The following is a 15,245-nucleotide window of genomic DNA, read 5'->3' on the forward strand; positions in this document are numbered from 1 at the left end:
CCTTCTGCAACTGGTAATATGATTTATGTTAATTTTCTTTTTGCTCAACTGGCGTAGTAGTCAGTAGATGTTTCATACCCACAATTACCATTGCTGTGGCATTAAAAAGTGAGAAGGCAGCGGGGAATTAAGCAGCGGGGAAAGAAGTACACATTTCACTTCAATATTAATAGTAATGTTGCAGCTAGTTACCGTTGGGACTATTTTAAATACTTGATATATTTGATGATCGATTTATCATCAATAAAGTCTTATCTTAATCATCAGAATTACTTTTATTATTATATTTTGCATTATACATTAAATAGTTCAGGTATCTATTAAGTAGCAACAAATATAAATGCTCAATTAGAAATATCTGAAAGTACACTTCTAATAGCTGAAACTTTTGGTTATATATATATATATACCTGTATGTTGAGGTTGATATTTGTAATTCTCTTTCTCGGGAATATTGGGCTTCGGCGGCTTCCGTAGTTGAGTTGAGTGGCCGGAGTGACGCAGAAGCGCTGAACGAGCAGAACTACCCTACAGTCAAGATGGCGACATCCGAGCCGGTAAGAGAGACGGAAGATAGATGAAAAAAAATCGACGGATGTGAGAGGAATGACTCACCACATCTTCACGGCATACAACGGCTTTCTTTAATAATCCTGGATCCTCAAATCGGCCCCTACTATATTTTGGAAACGATTGTGTTTCGGCTCACAGTTGTCAGTTGGCATGGGTCACAGTTAACGTTAGCAATTAGCATGTGATGAAAAAAGGCAGTGCCTGACTTTGTTATCAGGGAGGCACTGGCTGGACGTCGTTCATTCAAACTACCATCGATGATTTGTTTTAATTTTCTTCGATATTGGAGTCAATGTATTCGTATTCGTGATTACATTCAACCAGCATCACCTTTAAATGCTCCCAACACGATTAATTGTTTGATAATCTAGACACGTGTGTCTAGCTCCTAGCTAGCTTAGCACGTCTGCTAAAACTAATGCTAACGACGTTAACTTACCTTTCTGAAATTAGCTCCCTGTGTACTTGAATCTTTCTTATGATATTTAAAAGTGTGGGTTTATGATAGAGCTATGGTCTCTGAGGAAGAAGCTCAGACTGTAACTTGATAAGATGGCCTACCAGGTAGATGATTTTACGAATAGTTGATGAACTACTGTACTTAAATTACATTTTTTAAATTACTGAAACCTTAAATATTTAAGATTCAGTGAAGATTAATTCAGCTGCAACAGGTGTATAAGTTTACAACACGGTAGTTTATTTGTACTATTTACATCTATATCTAGAAGATGGTATTTACACTACATTATGACACAACAGTAACCAACACCACACCCAGCCTCATGTCAGAATGGCTTTATTGGCCATGTATGTTTGCACATGCATGGGATCTGTCTCCGGTTACACGTTGCTCTGTCATACATAGATATACAAATAAACCACAGAATATAAAAAATATCACAATCTCTCCGCTTTGTATGAAACCTGTAAAAAGTCTGCAATTGTATGGTGGTGATAATTAAGACATACAGGGATGTGATACTTTGAATTATTTTTGTACTTTCATAAAGTAAATGGTTTTTTTTTTTAATCTCTGCAGAAAGCCCCTGAACCTGAAGAACCACAAGCTCCTGACAGCCAAGTCGTTGCGAATCCTGAGCAGTATATCAAGCACCCCTTGCAAAACCGGTGAGAATAAACCAGCTGCTGTGTTTGATGGGATACTGCATCGCAAGGTGCATGTGCTCACACAGACGCCAGCTTAAACAACACTGATTGTAATAGTCCTGTAAACTCGATCTCCAAAACATTCACATGATTTAATGGTGTTTTCAACCAATTTTGTAACCCGTAAATCAGCTTGATAAAATATGCTGTAACATAAGTAATAGATCTAAGGCTCATTTTTAGACGGAAAATAAAAATGTAACCATTTGGAGGAGGGCTGTTAAGTCTAAAAAAAAAAGAACGCAAAGGGTTTATAGTCTTTGGTGTTGCCGTTCATGTTAACATGTTAATTACACATTGAGAGGATAGTAGCGCTTCCATACCACCTTTATTGCAATAAGATAAGTCTTAGTCTGGTTTCGGCGGAAGGATATTTACTGATTTTGAATGTTAGTCACTGCTGTGGAATTACAACTTCAAGGTTTTAAACTAACTTCTCCTTCTGATCTTTGGAATACAAAGTTGTCGTCTTGCTTCTCCGTAGTGACTCTGGAGAGTGTTGGTTTACCGTTAAACAACTTCTAACTTCCGCTTTGCATTCATGTTTTTAAGCTATTCATTTCCCAGTAAAATCATTTGGATCACCATATTAAATAAATTGTGTGACATCTGTTAGATATTTGTGTTCTGTCGACGATGCTATTGGGAATAAAAGGAAGTCATAATAGCAGTTAATTCCTGGTTGAATTGATGTTACCTGTGTTGAGGTTTAAGCAGAGGAGAAAGAATTCTACTCCCTACTCTGCATTTTAGTGTTGCAGTGGTTGCTCACCATTGTCCTTTTAGAAATGTTATCATAGTTTTGTGGCGGTGACGACCTATTCAGGAGCATTGTACAGTCGGTTTAGGAAGTGCTGAATAGTTCACTTGGTGATTCACTTCTAGGCCATTCTGCTTGTTCAGCCCGCTTTGGAGGTGAAAGTTCTCCACATCTGTGGCCTTAGGCGGTCCGATTTTAGGCGCACTAATTAGATTTAAACGTACTATGGTGGGTTAATTGTAATGATTGTTCTCGCAGTAACACCGTAAAGGTGGACATCTCAGTGAGAAGGCTAGATGTGCTTGGCTCTGTATTGCCTCACAACACTTATTACCTATGAGGAAACCGTGGCTGGTTGAATTCGTTCGCATTTTCTAAGACTGCTGTGTTGTGAAATATTACTTAAAGTATAGCCTCAATTTTAAGTGTATTCAGTACGCCAATCTGAAACTCTAAAACTAAAGCCACAGTCATTATTGGTCTCTAGACAAAATCATAGAAATGTAGAATGTAGTAGATAGTAGAATGTAACACAATTCAACAGCACCAAAAACAACCTCCAACTGATGATACGATGGGTCAACATCTCTCATAACTTCCTTAATAAAAACTCAACATAAACCTTCGTAACGGTAGGTTTTATTTTAAGACCGTTGCATTAGACTGAATTAGTTTTGTCTCCGTGTACTTTATATCCTGGCAACTGAGTTTACACCTTTATTCTTAGTCTTGCTGTTTGTACGCTGCAGCAGAAGGAATGAGTTCGACACAACATTCCAGTGGTTATTTCACAGAAAGATTACGAAAATATTTTCTTACCCCAAAGCAAGAATAAAATGTAGCCATACTTGGTAAGATACAAATGGCTCTGTGACGTGAAACCAGCTGCGCTGTTACTGTTTTTGTTGTTTTTTTAACAATTGTCATACTGGTCATTTTAATAATCATTAACTTGCAGATACTTGTGCGTACCATTGTAACTATATCAATATCACAGTTGCTTTTATTTTAAAAGTTAAATCTACAGATGGATTTGAAAGGGCTGCACTTCTCCATTACTCAACTGTCACACAAGACATGATTGTTTTAACATTTCAATGTCATGCAACATTTTCATACGGTACTAAAATAGTGGGGAAACCAACACCTGCAGCATGTTGTGGGAAAGGGTCTGCATTAAGATGCATTCTATTAAACAATAGCAAACAACCAATATCCTTAAACAATTTAACCATTAGCGGCTTACATATACACTGATACAATATATCTGAAAAAGGTTAATAATAGCCAATATATGCCATACCATAACAAAAATAATTTATCTCGATGAAACGTTTTAAGTCAAGGTAACTCACTCTTTAATGAGGACGTTAAAAGGTACTAGAGGTAGATGGTTTCTGTGGTTACTGTTAGGTACTAAAACTGCCTCTTTGAGCAACTTCCATCAGTCCTTCTTGGCTTCTAGGACAACTGACTCATTTCATCTCCATTTCTCACAACAAGGCGGTTATGCGCCTGTACGTATGCCCCCGTTGTAACGTTGTGCCATTGTACTTGATGCATTTTCCCACAGTCTTTTATAGTGAGTGTTTATGACTCTGGTCTCTTTCTCTCAGGTGGGCCCTGTGGTATTTTAAAAACGACAAAAGCAAAAGCTGGACAGAGAACTTGCGTCTCATTTCCAAGTTTGACACGGTGGAAGACTTTTGGGCGTAAGTTCTGCTAATTCTGTGATTATGCGACTTATGTTGTCTTATGTTTACCTTTTACGATGTGGTCTACACCTCACTCATTGTATGAGCTTCTGTAGTATTTTTAAATACCAGCTAAGATAGAACATCTATGTATTTCTCAGATATTATAATGCCACAAGTTAGTAGAACAACTTCTACAGGAAAACAACAAACACTCTGTCCCATTTACAATATGCTGTGCTTGTGTAGCAGGAGCTTAATATGTATCTGTCTTCAGTGTTAAGTTAATGTGCCATCAATCAGAATGAGGGCAGTGGAAGAGCATTATGTGCACATTTTGGAATGCTGTTAACACAATTGTGTGTCTCTATTACAGATTATACAACCACATACAGCAACCCAGCAAACTTGGCTTTGGCTGTGATTATAGTTTATTTAAGGTAAGGCTAAAATATTTTGCAGGCCTTTGGGAGGTCGGCAGAATGTAAACATTTGACTTGCGAAGACAAAGTTATGACTGAAAATTGAAGAAGCCAATAATTAAGTATTTAACCTTTTACTTTGTCAGGATGGGATCAAGCCAATGTGGGAGGACGACAGGAACAAGCTGGGGGGTCGATGGCTGATGACTCTCAATAAGCAACAGAGACACAATGACCTTGACCGCTACTGGATGGAAACGGTAAGGGAAAATGACAGATGAACCTTTATCATCTGGACGGTTGAGATTTCTAGAAAAACGAAGAGTATAATTCACAAAGGGGTTTTTTTGGGGGGGTTTTCTGCAGCTCTTGTGTTTAGTCGGTGAGTCGTTTGACGAGGCAAGTGAAGATGTGTGTGGAGCTGTGGTCAACGTCAGACCAAAAGGGGACAAAATATCCATCTGGACGAGCCAGTGCCAAAACAGGGATGCCATCATGACGATAGGGTAAGTCACCTCGTCTGAAGGAGCGACACAAAGTGCTGCGGCCGACCACTAGATGGGGACACTCGGTTGGAGTAGGTCTTCACACAGGCACCGATCATCTTCTCTTTCCACAGGCAAAATTATAAAGAGCGCCTGAACATCCCCACCAAAGCCATCATCGGCTACCAGTCACATGACGACACATCCAGCAAGAGCGGATCCACCACCAAGAACATGTACTCCGTTTGAGAAACTCCTTCAGCCTCCATTTCAACTCGCTGTAGATTTAAACAATTACCAAACTGCATCATCACAATATTTTTTTTTTGTCTTCTCCTTTTCATTTTTTTTTTCTTTCTTTTTTTGAAAAGAGAATTGTTTAAAGTGTGTAGTTGGAGCGTCACCTAACGTGACAAACCAGTCTGGTGATGTTTATAAATAGGAATGAGGCCAGACAAGAGGAATTGTCTCAAAATGTCACGTGCTAAAGAACACAAATTTCCTTTTTCGAGGTGAAGAGTATTGTGATAAACCAGGGGCCTCCCCTAGCTTAGCTCAGAAAAGGCTTCTTTTTTTCAGTACTAAATGGCTTGAAGTTATACTATACAGCCTCATGTTTTTCTCATGCTGACTATTCACACTCCTAGCAAAAACTGTTTCTCACCTCACAGGTAAATATGGTGGGTAATAATTTATCCCTTCACCAAAACAAATTTTAAGGGCAATTTTAACTTGATTTATCCAGAAGTGTTAAGCATGAGTTGGGCTTTCAAGACACAGCAGCTGTAAGAATCAACAGTATCTTAAAGGTTTGTTAAAGCTGCGGTGACACTCCAAAGTATAAGGTTTGGATTTAAGACCGCTTATTGTTTCAGCCATGCTGGAATTGTGGAATATTGCTTGTAGTAGTTTTTGGACTTATTTCTTCCCCTTACATTTATTTATAATGTATGCATTACAGATTAATTACTTAGAGAACCATGAAATCTTTCTTTTTCAAATTGTATTTTTTTTTTTTTTGTTACTATCAATAATGTGGACTTCTGCATATAGATGACATTTTTTTACAGTGTACCATAAAGTAATGCTGAAAGAATTAGGTGTGCTTTTCACTGTTTTCTTCCTAACAAGCTGTAGATAATGTTGCACTCCTCTCTTGGTTAATGCAAAGGAAAGATGATATTCATTGTGAAATAATTTTGCTCATAATGTATCTTTATTATCTGTACTTCCAGGATGTATATGACCTTCTTTCAAGTAAAGGTTAAGTGCTTTGCATTAAAATCAGGTCGACGTCTTACTTTGAAGTTCAATGGTTTAAATGTAGCACTGACTCATGGAAAAAGGCTTTACGCTGCTAGTTTGACCCAGCAACCTTTCATTTTATTTTTACTTTTTATTTTTCTACGGTAAATGAATGTCAGATTCTCGCTCAGGTTTGTTCACTCACATAAAACCGACTCCACCTACAAACGTGCAAAGGAAAGGAGGCAGACATCTGCACTGTACATTCTTAACCACTTAATCGTTAACGATCTTGTTTTTAGTGCGTCTGAACGCACAACAAGTATGACTGTCGCTCGGTGTTAGTCATCCGCCAAACCGGATCTTTTGACGTCTTAGGGAATCAGAAACAATAAAATGACAGCACTTCTCAATGTTTACACTGTTCATAACTTTATTAAAGTGTCAAAGTATACGCAAGTGGTGAAAACTTTAATGAGAAGCTAAAACCAAGGCGATTTTCATGACCTTTGACATACTTCGGGTCATATTTAGTCCACCCAATGAAGTCTTTGATTTTTAGCATAAAAACACTTCAGGTTATTTGTTCTGTTGACAGCATCAATAACGGCTTTCCCAAAAGCATAGTACAGCTGAAGTTTTGGCCGTTTCCTGCACAAGCTTGTTTCAATAAATACGGAATATGAAATACAGTTAGGAATAAGGAACACCCAGAAAAACTATCAAGTTTTAGACCAGAGGGTGAAATAAAAGTGGTCATTATCCATGAAAAGAATTAAATCCATCACAGCCGAATGACAGGAAAAAAAGGTATTGCTCTTCCAGCCACGGTCCAGTCACAGATGTCGTACTCAGTCCATCACTGCTCATGTGCCCACCTGGACCCTGGCGGCCTCATATCAGGACAACGTCAACATCAAAGGCTTTTCTTCCTCTCGTCTGCTCAACAGATTTGCGAGCATGAAGGACGAGAAGAACCAAAACTCCACCACGAAGCTGAGCTCAAACAGCTCGAGGTTGACGCTGAGCATCCACTCAAATATAGCCGACAAGTGATTGTAGTAGTACTCTTCCTGGGCAAACAAAATTGTGTCTGAAGGGTGTCGGGTCAAGGATGAAACGAAACATGAATTCTAGTCACTTATTAGAACCTGGACTCGTAAATCACTTTTGAACCAACACAAAGTAGAAGGAAGCAGGTGGCGCAGGCCGGCTCCTCTCATCGCCCTGTACTACAGAATGTGTCCTTGCACATGTGTGGATGATACGTTTTGTTTAGAGCCACTTTGTTCAGTCACCAAACTGCATACATCTCCAACTGATACCAGGGTGCCGTTAAGCTCGACACTGGAAACTATCTCATGTTTCGCCGTGCAGTTTCGATGTAAACAATAGGACGCTGAGTTTTACAATGAAAACCATGATGGAAGAATGACGCGGGTGAAAATACCAATGATTTTTCTGTAATGGACACATGTTGTGGCCTGTCCCCCATTGCAAACAAGGAGCCGCCCAATGGAGCCACACAGGGAAGGTACTGGTGCTATGGATCAGCTGGAGAATGGCGCTCAGGCCAACGATGCGTGAATGTCACGTTACTCACTCATAACGAGAAGATGCGCAACGCGATCCTCTACACGAAAAACATGTTGGATTTAGCTTCGAGATTCACGAAAAAAAGGATACAGCAAATGGTGACCAGGGTCTGGACCACAGTGGAGGCGATGCGGAACGGGTAGAGGAACTTCTCGTATCCGGTCAGCACGCACTTCCCGGTCAGAGCGGTGAGCAGGACGGTGTAGAAGCAGATGCACATGAAGCTCAGGGCGGCTCCCAGGTAGTGGAGCAGCGCCAGGTAACCCGGCTGTGGTCAATGGAGGAACGGGTAGTTATGGATAATGAATGACAGTTATCGATTGGAACTAGCACACTATGTACAACATAAATATATATACACGCATGTTGGCTTTTTTTGATTAGAGAGACATAAACAAAATAGTAACTAGTTTAAGTAAATTAAATGTTGGTATTGGCTCTTCAATACACCTTTTTTATTTTGTCAAGTAGAAATGGTGCAGTTAATTAAAAAACAATCAATTTTGAGTTGAAACTAAAAACCAAACGCTGCATGTGATCTGATTAATCATTACTGGCGACGTAAAACCAATATTACCCACCTTTGTTTGCCGTAGCACAGGTGCTGACCGAAGCCATTGAGCTTTATTGTTAATAGTTTATGACAGTTGTGACAGGTCCATTTTCTCTTTAAGGGGTAATTACACTTATTTCAATATCCAGCAGGACATGCCATACTTACATTGCAGTTTCCAGCAGCGAACGCCCCCAACGCCGCCACCACACCAAAGACGAGCGCAAACTTACTCAGCATGGAGTGACATGCGTGTTTCTCCATGACATGGGCATGGTGGAAAATACAGAACACCAGGACTGGAGAGGAGATCACAGTGGTCAAAACAAGTATCACTCACATCCTGTCTGATGTGTTAGATGTTTAGGTCAACTCACACAGAAAGGATCCTGCGTTGATTGTGGCGGTGAAAAGGGAATTTTCTGGCGCGCCTATTCCACTTGAGCTAGAATCACATACCATGTGATTGATTAATTACAACTTGCTATTTTTATTCTATTGGAAAAGACAATCAAACCGGAAATTCAGGACATTCAGGACATTCTCACCTGATAGTAGGAACAAGGCAACAGTCAGTTGTCTGATTCTCTTTGCAGTAATAGTTAGGCCCCCTGAAAACCAATGAATGACGTTCAGGAGATTCTGTCACATTCGAATGACGATGTTCAGCTGGAAACAAAGAGACAACTCACCAGTCACTGAGAGAGCACACATGCCGGTTGGCGAAGGCCAGCCCGTATCTGAAAACAGGAAAAAAAATAGAGATGCAACTTTTACATATTTGGGCTGTTGATGTGTTAGAATTAAGTTTCAAACTACTGGATTTTAGTTTTTGTTTTATTGATGCGCTGCAGTGTGACATAAAATGCAACATGTTTTACTTTTTCAAAAAAAAAATTCAAGTAAGTTATATGTATGTAACTCTTGCGGCTTTATATAACCACTGTAGAGAACAAGTTGAGCAACATGTTTTAATTTTTCAGAATACATGAATTTGTGAGGTTTTCAAGGAAGTTATTTGTATGTACCAGCTTTAAATAACCACTGAGAACAAGTTGCCTGCTACCCAAACTTTCGATGATTTTATTGTACCACTGACACGTAGACCAGCAGGTCTAACTTGTTGTGGTCATTCATAACTATTAATTAAAAACATGAAATCATCACAAATATTTCTCTGACACTGAAAAAGAACATCTATGTTCAGTCTGAGAAACAAGCTCCACCAATTGGCAAAAAAGTCAATCTAAAATGAAATAACAGCAAAGAAGAATGAGGGGAAATCCGCACTCTGTGGGTATTAACTAATAGCTAACATAAGTTGATGATTGTTAAAATGAATATAGGGAACCAAGTATTTATATTTTGGTTTAAGACCTAATTTGCCCTTAGGCACATCTGTAAAGTCTGCCTTTTGGACGGACAAACAAGCTTGATCACATATTTTAAGGTTTGACGTAGGCAGAGGGTGAGCTTTGCTTGCTGCTCGGACTCTGGTCTTCTTAATATACGCTTTTCAATAATAACAAAGACCTACGTAAAGTCTAAATAACTAATTCATTAATTGATAAAACACGGGAAACACACTGCTGTCTCATCATTTGCTATTTAAAGCCAAGTGCTGGAATCTCAATGTCCTAAGAAAGGTATATGCAGTTCAAATACAAATCTTGATACTCCACGGTAGCTTCAAACTAAAAGCTCACCGATTTGATTATTACTGATGAACTGATTTATTTACAGTGAAAGGCAGCACACTGACAATAGCAGAATAAAGTATCTAATCTTATAAAAACATTTTGTTATAGTTTCACCACAGTTTAAAGATATGTTTCTAGTAAACTTACACAGTCCATGTTCCAAGGAAGGACACCAGGGAGAGAGAGATCGGCAAAATAGTCCAGAGCACCATGTCTTTGTGGCAAAGAAAGCAGGTAACAAATGATTAAAGGGATTCCTTAAATCCAGAAGTCTTCAGAGGTGTTGGAGCTCTTGCGGAGTTGCTGGGGGAGTGAGACTCATACCTCTTGAAACCAAAAGAAGAGACCTAACCCTGTAGTTCAGGTTATTCAAGCAACGAGTGGCACTGTGGTAGTTGGCGAGGATCTTCAGCCATTACTGTCGCGCTTTTATGGGAGAGTCTGTCGTTCTCTGCCACTCCTTTTGAGCACCACCTTTCCCTGTCAGAACGAGTGTTGAGAAACTTTGGGTGGGCCTGCTTGAGGCTGTCACGTTGTTTGTTTTATTTGAAACAATTGCTCCATCTTAAGTCAGACACATGTGCACAGTACCAGAGCGCTCCGTTTGGAATGGAATGTCTTGAATGTTGCAGTGAAACACTTTGTTTTCTCATCACAGTGCTAGAAAGTAACTAATTTACATTTATGTTATAATTTAAATTAAGCTATAATTTGACTTTTTCTATTTTATGCTATTGTCATTTCAACTACTATACATTTTTTAGAAAAATGTAGTATAATTGTTTACTCCATTAGCTGTAATTCGTACTTGCTAACAATGTTAAAGAAATACATATTTGTCATACCTACACGTCCTGTAAAACAGTCATCTGGCTCCTGCAAAAATTATTTTATTTAATATATTTATTTCTAAAAATAAATTCAAGCTAGGGATGATGAGAATCTAGAAATAAAACATGACAACTTCCATCAAGGCCGTTATGCATCATGTGTTATTAAGATTTTAAAAAAACATGACCCCATACATTTATATATTTCAGTTAGAATAAATATACGAGCAAAGAGAAGACAATAAAGAAAGGATATCATTTTTTTCTTATGTTTGCCTCTAAAGTACAATATATTAATTTCCCCCTGCCGACATAAACGGATGAAAGATAAATATCATGAACGGAAATTAAACCGGAATGTGTTTCAATCCGCCACTTGAGGTCCTCATCTTCAAAACAAACAAAATGGCGGCGCACATGCGATGGGGACTTAAGCAGTTGTTACGGACAAGGAATATGCCTAACTTTAGGTTTGAACCTTTCATATCGTTCATACACACACCTTGTACTTCTGATATAATACGTCACAATGCTTTTCCTAAATATAAACGGGACATGCCGAGGGGTGTTTGCTATTATACTATAGCTAGCTAAGCTAAGGATATGTTTAAAAAAAACTGCGACACGTTAACGGTTTGTCGGTCTCTTCCATTTACTTTGAGAGGCATAGGTATCGACACAGTTGCCGTGATTACTCTGTCTTTGTCTTTGATTTCACACGTGTCTTTCCAGGTCACACGCATGTAAGTTAGCCGCTAACGTTAGCCGGCTTGGACCGGAGGCTTATCAGCTGTTACCACTTTGTGGACTTGTAACGTTACATCAAAACACCAAACAACTGGCTCGGCGTGTAACTGTCACAGACACCCAAACTAATCAAATCAAAATGAATTCGCTTCAGTCTTAAGTTGACAAACAACTATTCTTTACGTTGCAAGGTGCCCGGTGAAGACCAGAAGCTCATACCAGTCACAGTGCTCGGCCCAGGTCTTCTGCAAAGTCCCTCTGTCCGGGAAAGGAACCCCTCGCTTCTCGAGTGAGAAACCATTGCGTGGACACCTAAATACAACCCACTCACTCGTCTTTTTGCTAACATATTGTTCAATAAAACCAAGAGGAAAACAAACATACACAACTTAAAAATAAAAAGAGTATTGTTCTTTTTTCTTATATCTTTCAGTAAGACAGCTGTCCATCCAGACTCAAGACACTCCAAACCCCAGAAGCTTGAAGTTCCTCCCGGGTAAACCTGTCCTAGGAAGTGGCACGCTTGACTTTCCCACTGCGAGCTCGGCTGGATGTTCACCTTTAGCCAGGTTGTGTGCCAACTTCATGCTTGTACTTTTGCATTGCGCTGTGGTGTAGATTCAAAGGGTAGAAATCACAATCACCTTCTTGGGACTGAAGCACCAGGGCGCGATTGAATTGTCTGTGTTTGCACACTGAGTTTGTGTTTCTTATGTTAAGAAATCATGTTGTAATAAATAACAAACTCCGGAAACTCATATCCTCCCTGCGGTAAAGCACGCAGACATCTTTTCAAAAGCTGCACACTCGTAACTAATACATTTATATTTGCTTTTGTTCATTGTTTCCGGTGAAGGGACTTTTATTTTGGTTTAATAAATTGTGTTTAAGAGTTGAAATGATGTGTGTTTTTTTAATAATAGTTTGACGGCTATTATCTGCATCAAGCGGTTTGTGGTTGTTTGTTTATTCCTGACAGTGATGAGTTTGGTAGAATAGTACATACAGTATTTGCTTTCTGACTCCTTGAAAGAATTGGATGTATTTTGTTCGCTGAAACCCTTTGTCTTATCTTTTGTGACACTGTAGATAAAAGCCAGCACAAGGGGAAGTCCTTATCACCAAATGAACCAGCATGAATGAATCCCCTGTATGTTTTTCACGTTTTCTTCATCACTAACATGATAACGTGTCTCTTTCAGGGACCTGTTTGAAATTGAAGGAGTAAAGAGTGTGTTCTATGGTCCTGACTTCATCACAGTCACTAAAGTAAGTATTAAATTCAAGCAACATGTTGGCTTGTGTCTTTAAATCTGCTTCTATGAAATCTTTGTGGAGAATCAACAAGCGCAATCTCTGTTTTCCTGTCAGATAGATGAGGACGTGGAATGGACAGACATTAAGCGCCATGCTTTGGAGGCTATTGCTAACTTCTTTGAGAGCGGTGACCCGATAACAATGGGGGCGGTGCACAATGAAAGCAGTGAGTGTGCAAATGTCCCTGCAAAAGTCACATAGAACTGTATACTGTGGGAATATCCACTCTGTACATTTTCCTTATTTTAGGTCATTCTGAAGATGATGATGATATTGTCTCTATGATAAAGGAACTTCTGGATACCAGAATCAGGTACAAAAGAAATAACCACAGGTCTAATATCAAAACTCAGTGCTTCAGGCGATCATCTGAGACCTTTGCCAATTAACGTTGCAGATCTTTTATTCTTCTATACCTCTTACTTTATTTATTCTTATTGGGTTGTTGTTTTTAAGCTTCGGAGGAGTAGGAGTAGTAATATACATATTTGCCCATTTTATGAACCTAAAAACATAATGGTATTGTCCGGTGTAGTTCTGCTTTTGCTCAGCAAAGGCGAATGAAGGAAGGCAGGTGTCACTTCTCTGCAGAGCAACTTGACAAAAACACAAGACAAATCGCAGACAGGCCATTAATACATATAAGGGCTCAACGTAACCCTCAGCTACAGCTAATGTGGATCTCATTCTTGTGTAACGCACTCGTTTTAAGTCGGCAGCCATTCAATGTTGCCGCCTACACATTCATTTTACACGGCTATAAGCATTTGAGAATATTTGTCCCAGACCAGTAACAATGTGGTCTAAGCTATCAGACCTCTTTGCGTCCTCATTGCAATTTAGGTGCATCCACACCCAAGGCACATATTGATAACCGGCCTGAACAAGGGCAACGTTTTTCTCTGATATTTCTTTACAGAGTACGCCTTACAATGATGACCACAGTGTAGTAAACAGTCATGCTAAGATAACATTTTTTAATCTCTGTCCTTTTGGCTTCTTTGTTCCTAACAAAGGAATGTTGTCTCTTTTACTCACAAGACCTACAGTGCAGGAGGATGGAGGGGATGTCATCTATAAGGGGTTTGAAGGAGGCACAGTCAAGCTGAAGCTGGTTGGTTCTTGCACAGGGTGTCCCAGTTCTACAGTTACCCTGAAGAACGGCATTCAGAACATGTTGCAGTTTTATGTGCCAGAAGTGAGCAACGTGGAACAGGTGACTAACCAGTTTTTGTAGATAAGCAGAGATTTGTGCAGAGCTTTTATTTTGAAACCGAGATTTGAAATTGTTTTCATGACAGCGTGGTTTTAAGACGTTTCTGCATCAATATTTAAATTGTCATATGCAGGAAATTATGATGTGATCCCATTCTAATTAACAACTGAGCAATGCAGTAGATGTTAAATGACTTGCATTTGCACAAGTTTTACAAGTTTTGATCAAACTGTTGATCAATGTTTATTTTGCCCAGGTGGAAGATGAAGTGGATGAAGTCAATGCAACGGTTTTCTCAGAGCTGGAACGGAAATTACAAAAATAAATAAAAAGACATAACTTTATATTCCTCTGTGTAAAAACACAGCCAATAATTTTCACCAATTACTATTGTACAATCGTAAGAGAGGATAAATAGAGATGTGCTATTTTGTGTGCATATTATATACTGTAAAGAGTTCACGCTGTAATGTGTACTAAATGCTACTGTCATTAAGAAATGGAGTTACATACCTATGATCAAAGTATATACAGTCATTCTTCTAACAAGTCAAAATGTTTTGTGATGGTGACTATGAATGTTGTGAAGTATTTATTCCTATAAATATGTATACTTTGAAAAAATATTTTCTTAAGATGGAAATATTGTAAACAATTTGACATTGGTTATGGCCATGCAGAATGAAGGTTTAATGAGGTTGTCCCGTTGATGCCATTTTACTTACTGACAAAACATAAAGGAACCATTTTGCTTGTTAATGCGTCATCTAGAAATTGAATAAAATGTAATTGGGCTTTAATTATTCCTCTAATGGGTAATTGCTGTCTAACTGCTGACAAAACCTGTGTGATGTGTGCTTTGTCCTCCATTCTTTAATGTACTGTGTTAGTTTCAAGCAAAGTTCACAGTATGAAAGCCATTATTTGATATGTCTTT

The 15,245-nt window shown here is 38.9% G+C and overlaps 3 protein-coding genes across 3 annotated transcripts; 2 read left to right on the plus strand and 1 right to left on the minus strand.

The window, feature by feature from the left end:
- The first annotated feature begins 434 nt into the window (after nt 1-434).
- Nucleotides 435-6,388, plus strand: eif4e1c (eukaryotic translation initiation factor 4E family member 1c). Its single transcript, XM_040179184.2, has 7 exons — nt 435-557; nt 1,616-1,704; nt 4,120-4,215; nt 4,574-4,637; nt 4,766-4,879; nt 4,986-5,125; nt 5,239-6,388. The coding sequence occupies exons 1-7, from the start codon at nt 540-542 to the stop codon at nt 5,351-5,353; spliced, it is 636 nt and encodes a 211-aa protein (XP_040035118.1). The 5' UTR covers nt 435-539; the 3' UTR covers nt 5,354-6,388.
- Nucleotides 6,389-6,755: 367 nt separating this feature from the next.
- Nucleotides 6,756-10,679, minus strand: LOC120820921 (transmembrane protein 150A). Its single transcript, XM_040179183.2, has 8 exons — nt 10,523-10,679; nt 10,346-10,412; nt 9,191-9,238; nt 9,047-9,109; nt 8,876-8,943; nt 8,667-8,797; nt 8,036-8,213; nt 6,756-7,442 (listed from the first exon to the last, which is right to left on the minus strand). Exons 2-8 carry the CDS (start codon nt 10,408-10,410, stop codon nt 7,249-7,251), a joined length of 747 nt encoding a protein of 248 aa, XP_040035117.1. The 5' UTR covers nt 10,411-10,412; nt 10,523-10,679; the 3' UTR covers nt 6,756-7,248.
- Nucleotides 10,680-11,251: 572 nt separating this feature from the next.
- On the plus strand, nt 11,252-15,150 carry LOC120820920 (NFU1 iron-sulfur cluster scaffold homolog, mitochondrial). The gene is made up of 8 exons (XM_040179182.2): nt 11,252-11,498; nt 11,967-12,064; nt 12,209-12,344; nt 12,978-13,044; nt 13,147-13,258; nt 13,342-13,405; nt 14,134-14,308; nt 14,565-15,150. Exons 1-8 carry the CDS (start codon nt 11,386-11,388, stop codon nt 14,631-14,633), a joined length of 834 nt encoding a protein of 277 aa, XP_040035116.2. The 5' UTR covers nt 11,252-11,385; the 3' UTR covers nt 14,634-15,150.
- Nucleotides 15,151-15,245: the final 95 nt, after the last annotated feature.

This window comes from Gasterosteus aculeatus, chromosome 6, assembly GCF_964276395.1.
Source record: "Gasterosteus aculeatus chromosome 6, fGasAcu3.hap1.1, whole genome shotgun sequence".
Lineage (NCBI taxonomy): Eukaryota > Metazoa > Chordata > Actinopteri > Perciformes > Gasterosteidae > Gasterosteus > Gasterosteus aculeatus.

What these genes read in the sequence shown, in the direction of transcription:
- LOC120820920 (XM_040179182.2), top strand. Translation starts at nt 11,386, where the DNA reads ATGTGTTTCAATCCGCCACTTGAGGTCCTCATCTTCAAAACAAACAAA. An exon ending in GGCGGTGCACAATGAAAGCA is followed by an intron (nt 13,259 to 13,341) that starts GTGAGTGTGCAA and finishes TCCTTATTTTAG; the next exon opens with GTCATTCTGAAGATGATGAT. An exon ending in CTTCTGGATACCAGAATCAG is followed by an intron (nt 13,406 to 14,133) that starts GTACAAAAGAAA and finishes TTTACTCACAAG; the next exon opens with ACCTACAGTGCAGGAGGATG.
- eif4e1c (XM_040179184.2), top strand. An exon ending in GTGATTATAGTTTATTTAAG is followed by an intron (nt 4,638 to 4,765) that starts GTAAGGCTAAAA and finishes TTACTTTGTCAG; the next exon opens with GATGGGATCAAGCCAATGTG. An exon ending in ACCGCTACTGGATGGAAACG is followed by an intron (nt 4,880 to 4,985) that starts GTAAGGGAAAAT and finishes GGTTTTCTGCAG; the next exon opens with CTCTTGTGTTTAGTCGGTGA.
- LOC120820921 (XM_040179183.2), bottom strand. Translation starts at nt 10,410, where the DNA reads ATGGTGCTCTGGACTATTTTGCCGATCTCTCTCTCCCTGGTGTCCTTC. An exon ending in TTCCTTGGAACATGGACTGT is followed by an intron (nt 9,239 to 10,345) that starts GTAAGTTTACTA and finishes TCCTGTTTTCAG; the next exon opens with ATACGGGCTGGCCTTCGCCA. An exon ending in CAACGCAGGATCCTTTCTGT is followed by an intron (nt 8,798 to 8,875) that starts GTGAGTTGACCT and finishes TCTCCTCTCCAG; the next exon opens with TCCTGGTGTTCTGTATTTTC.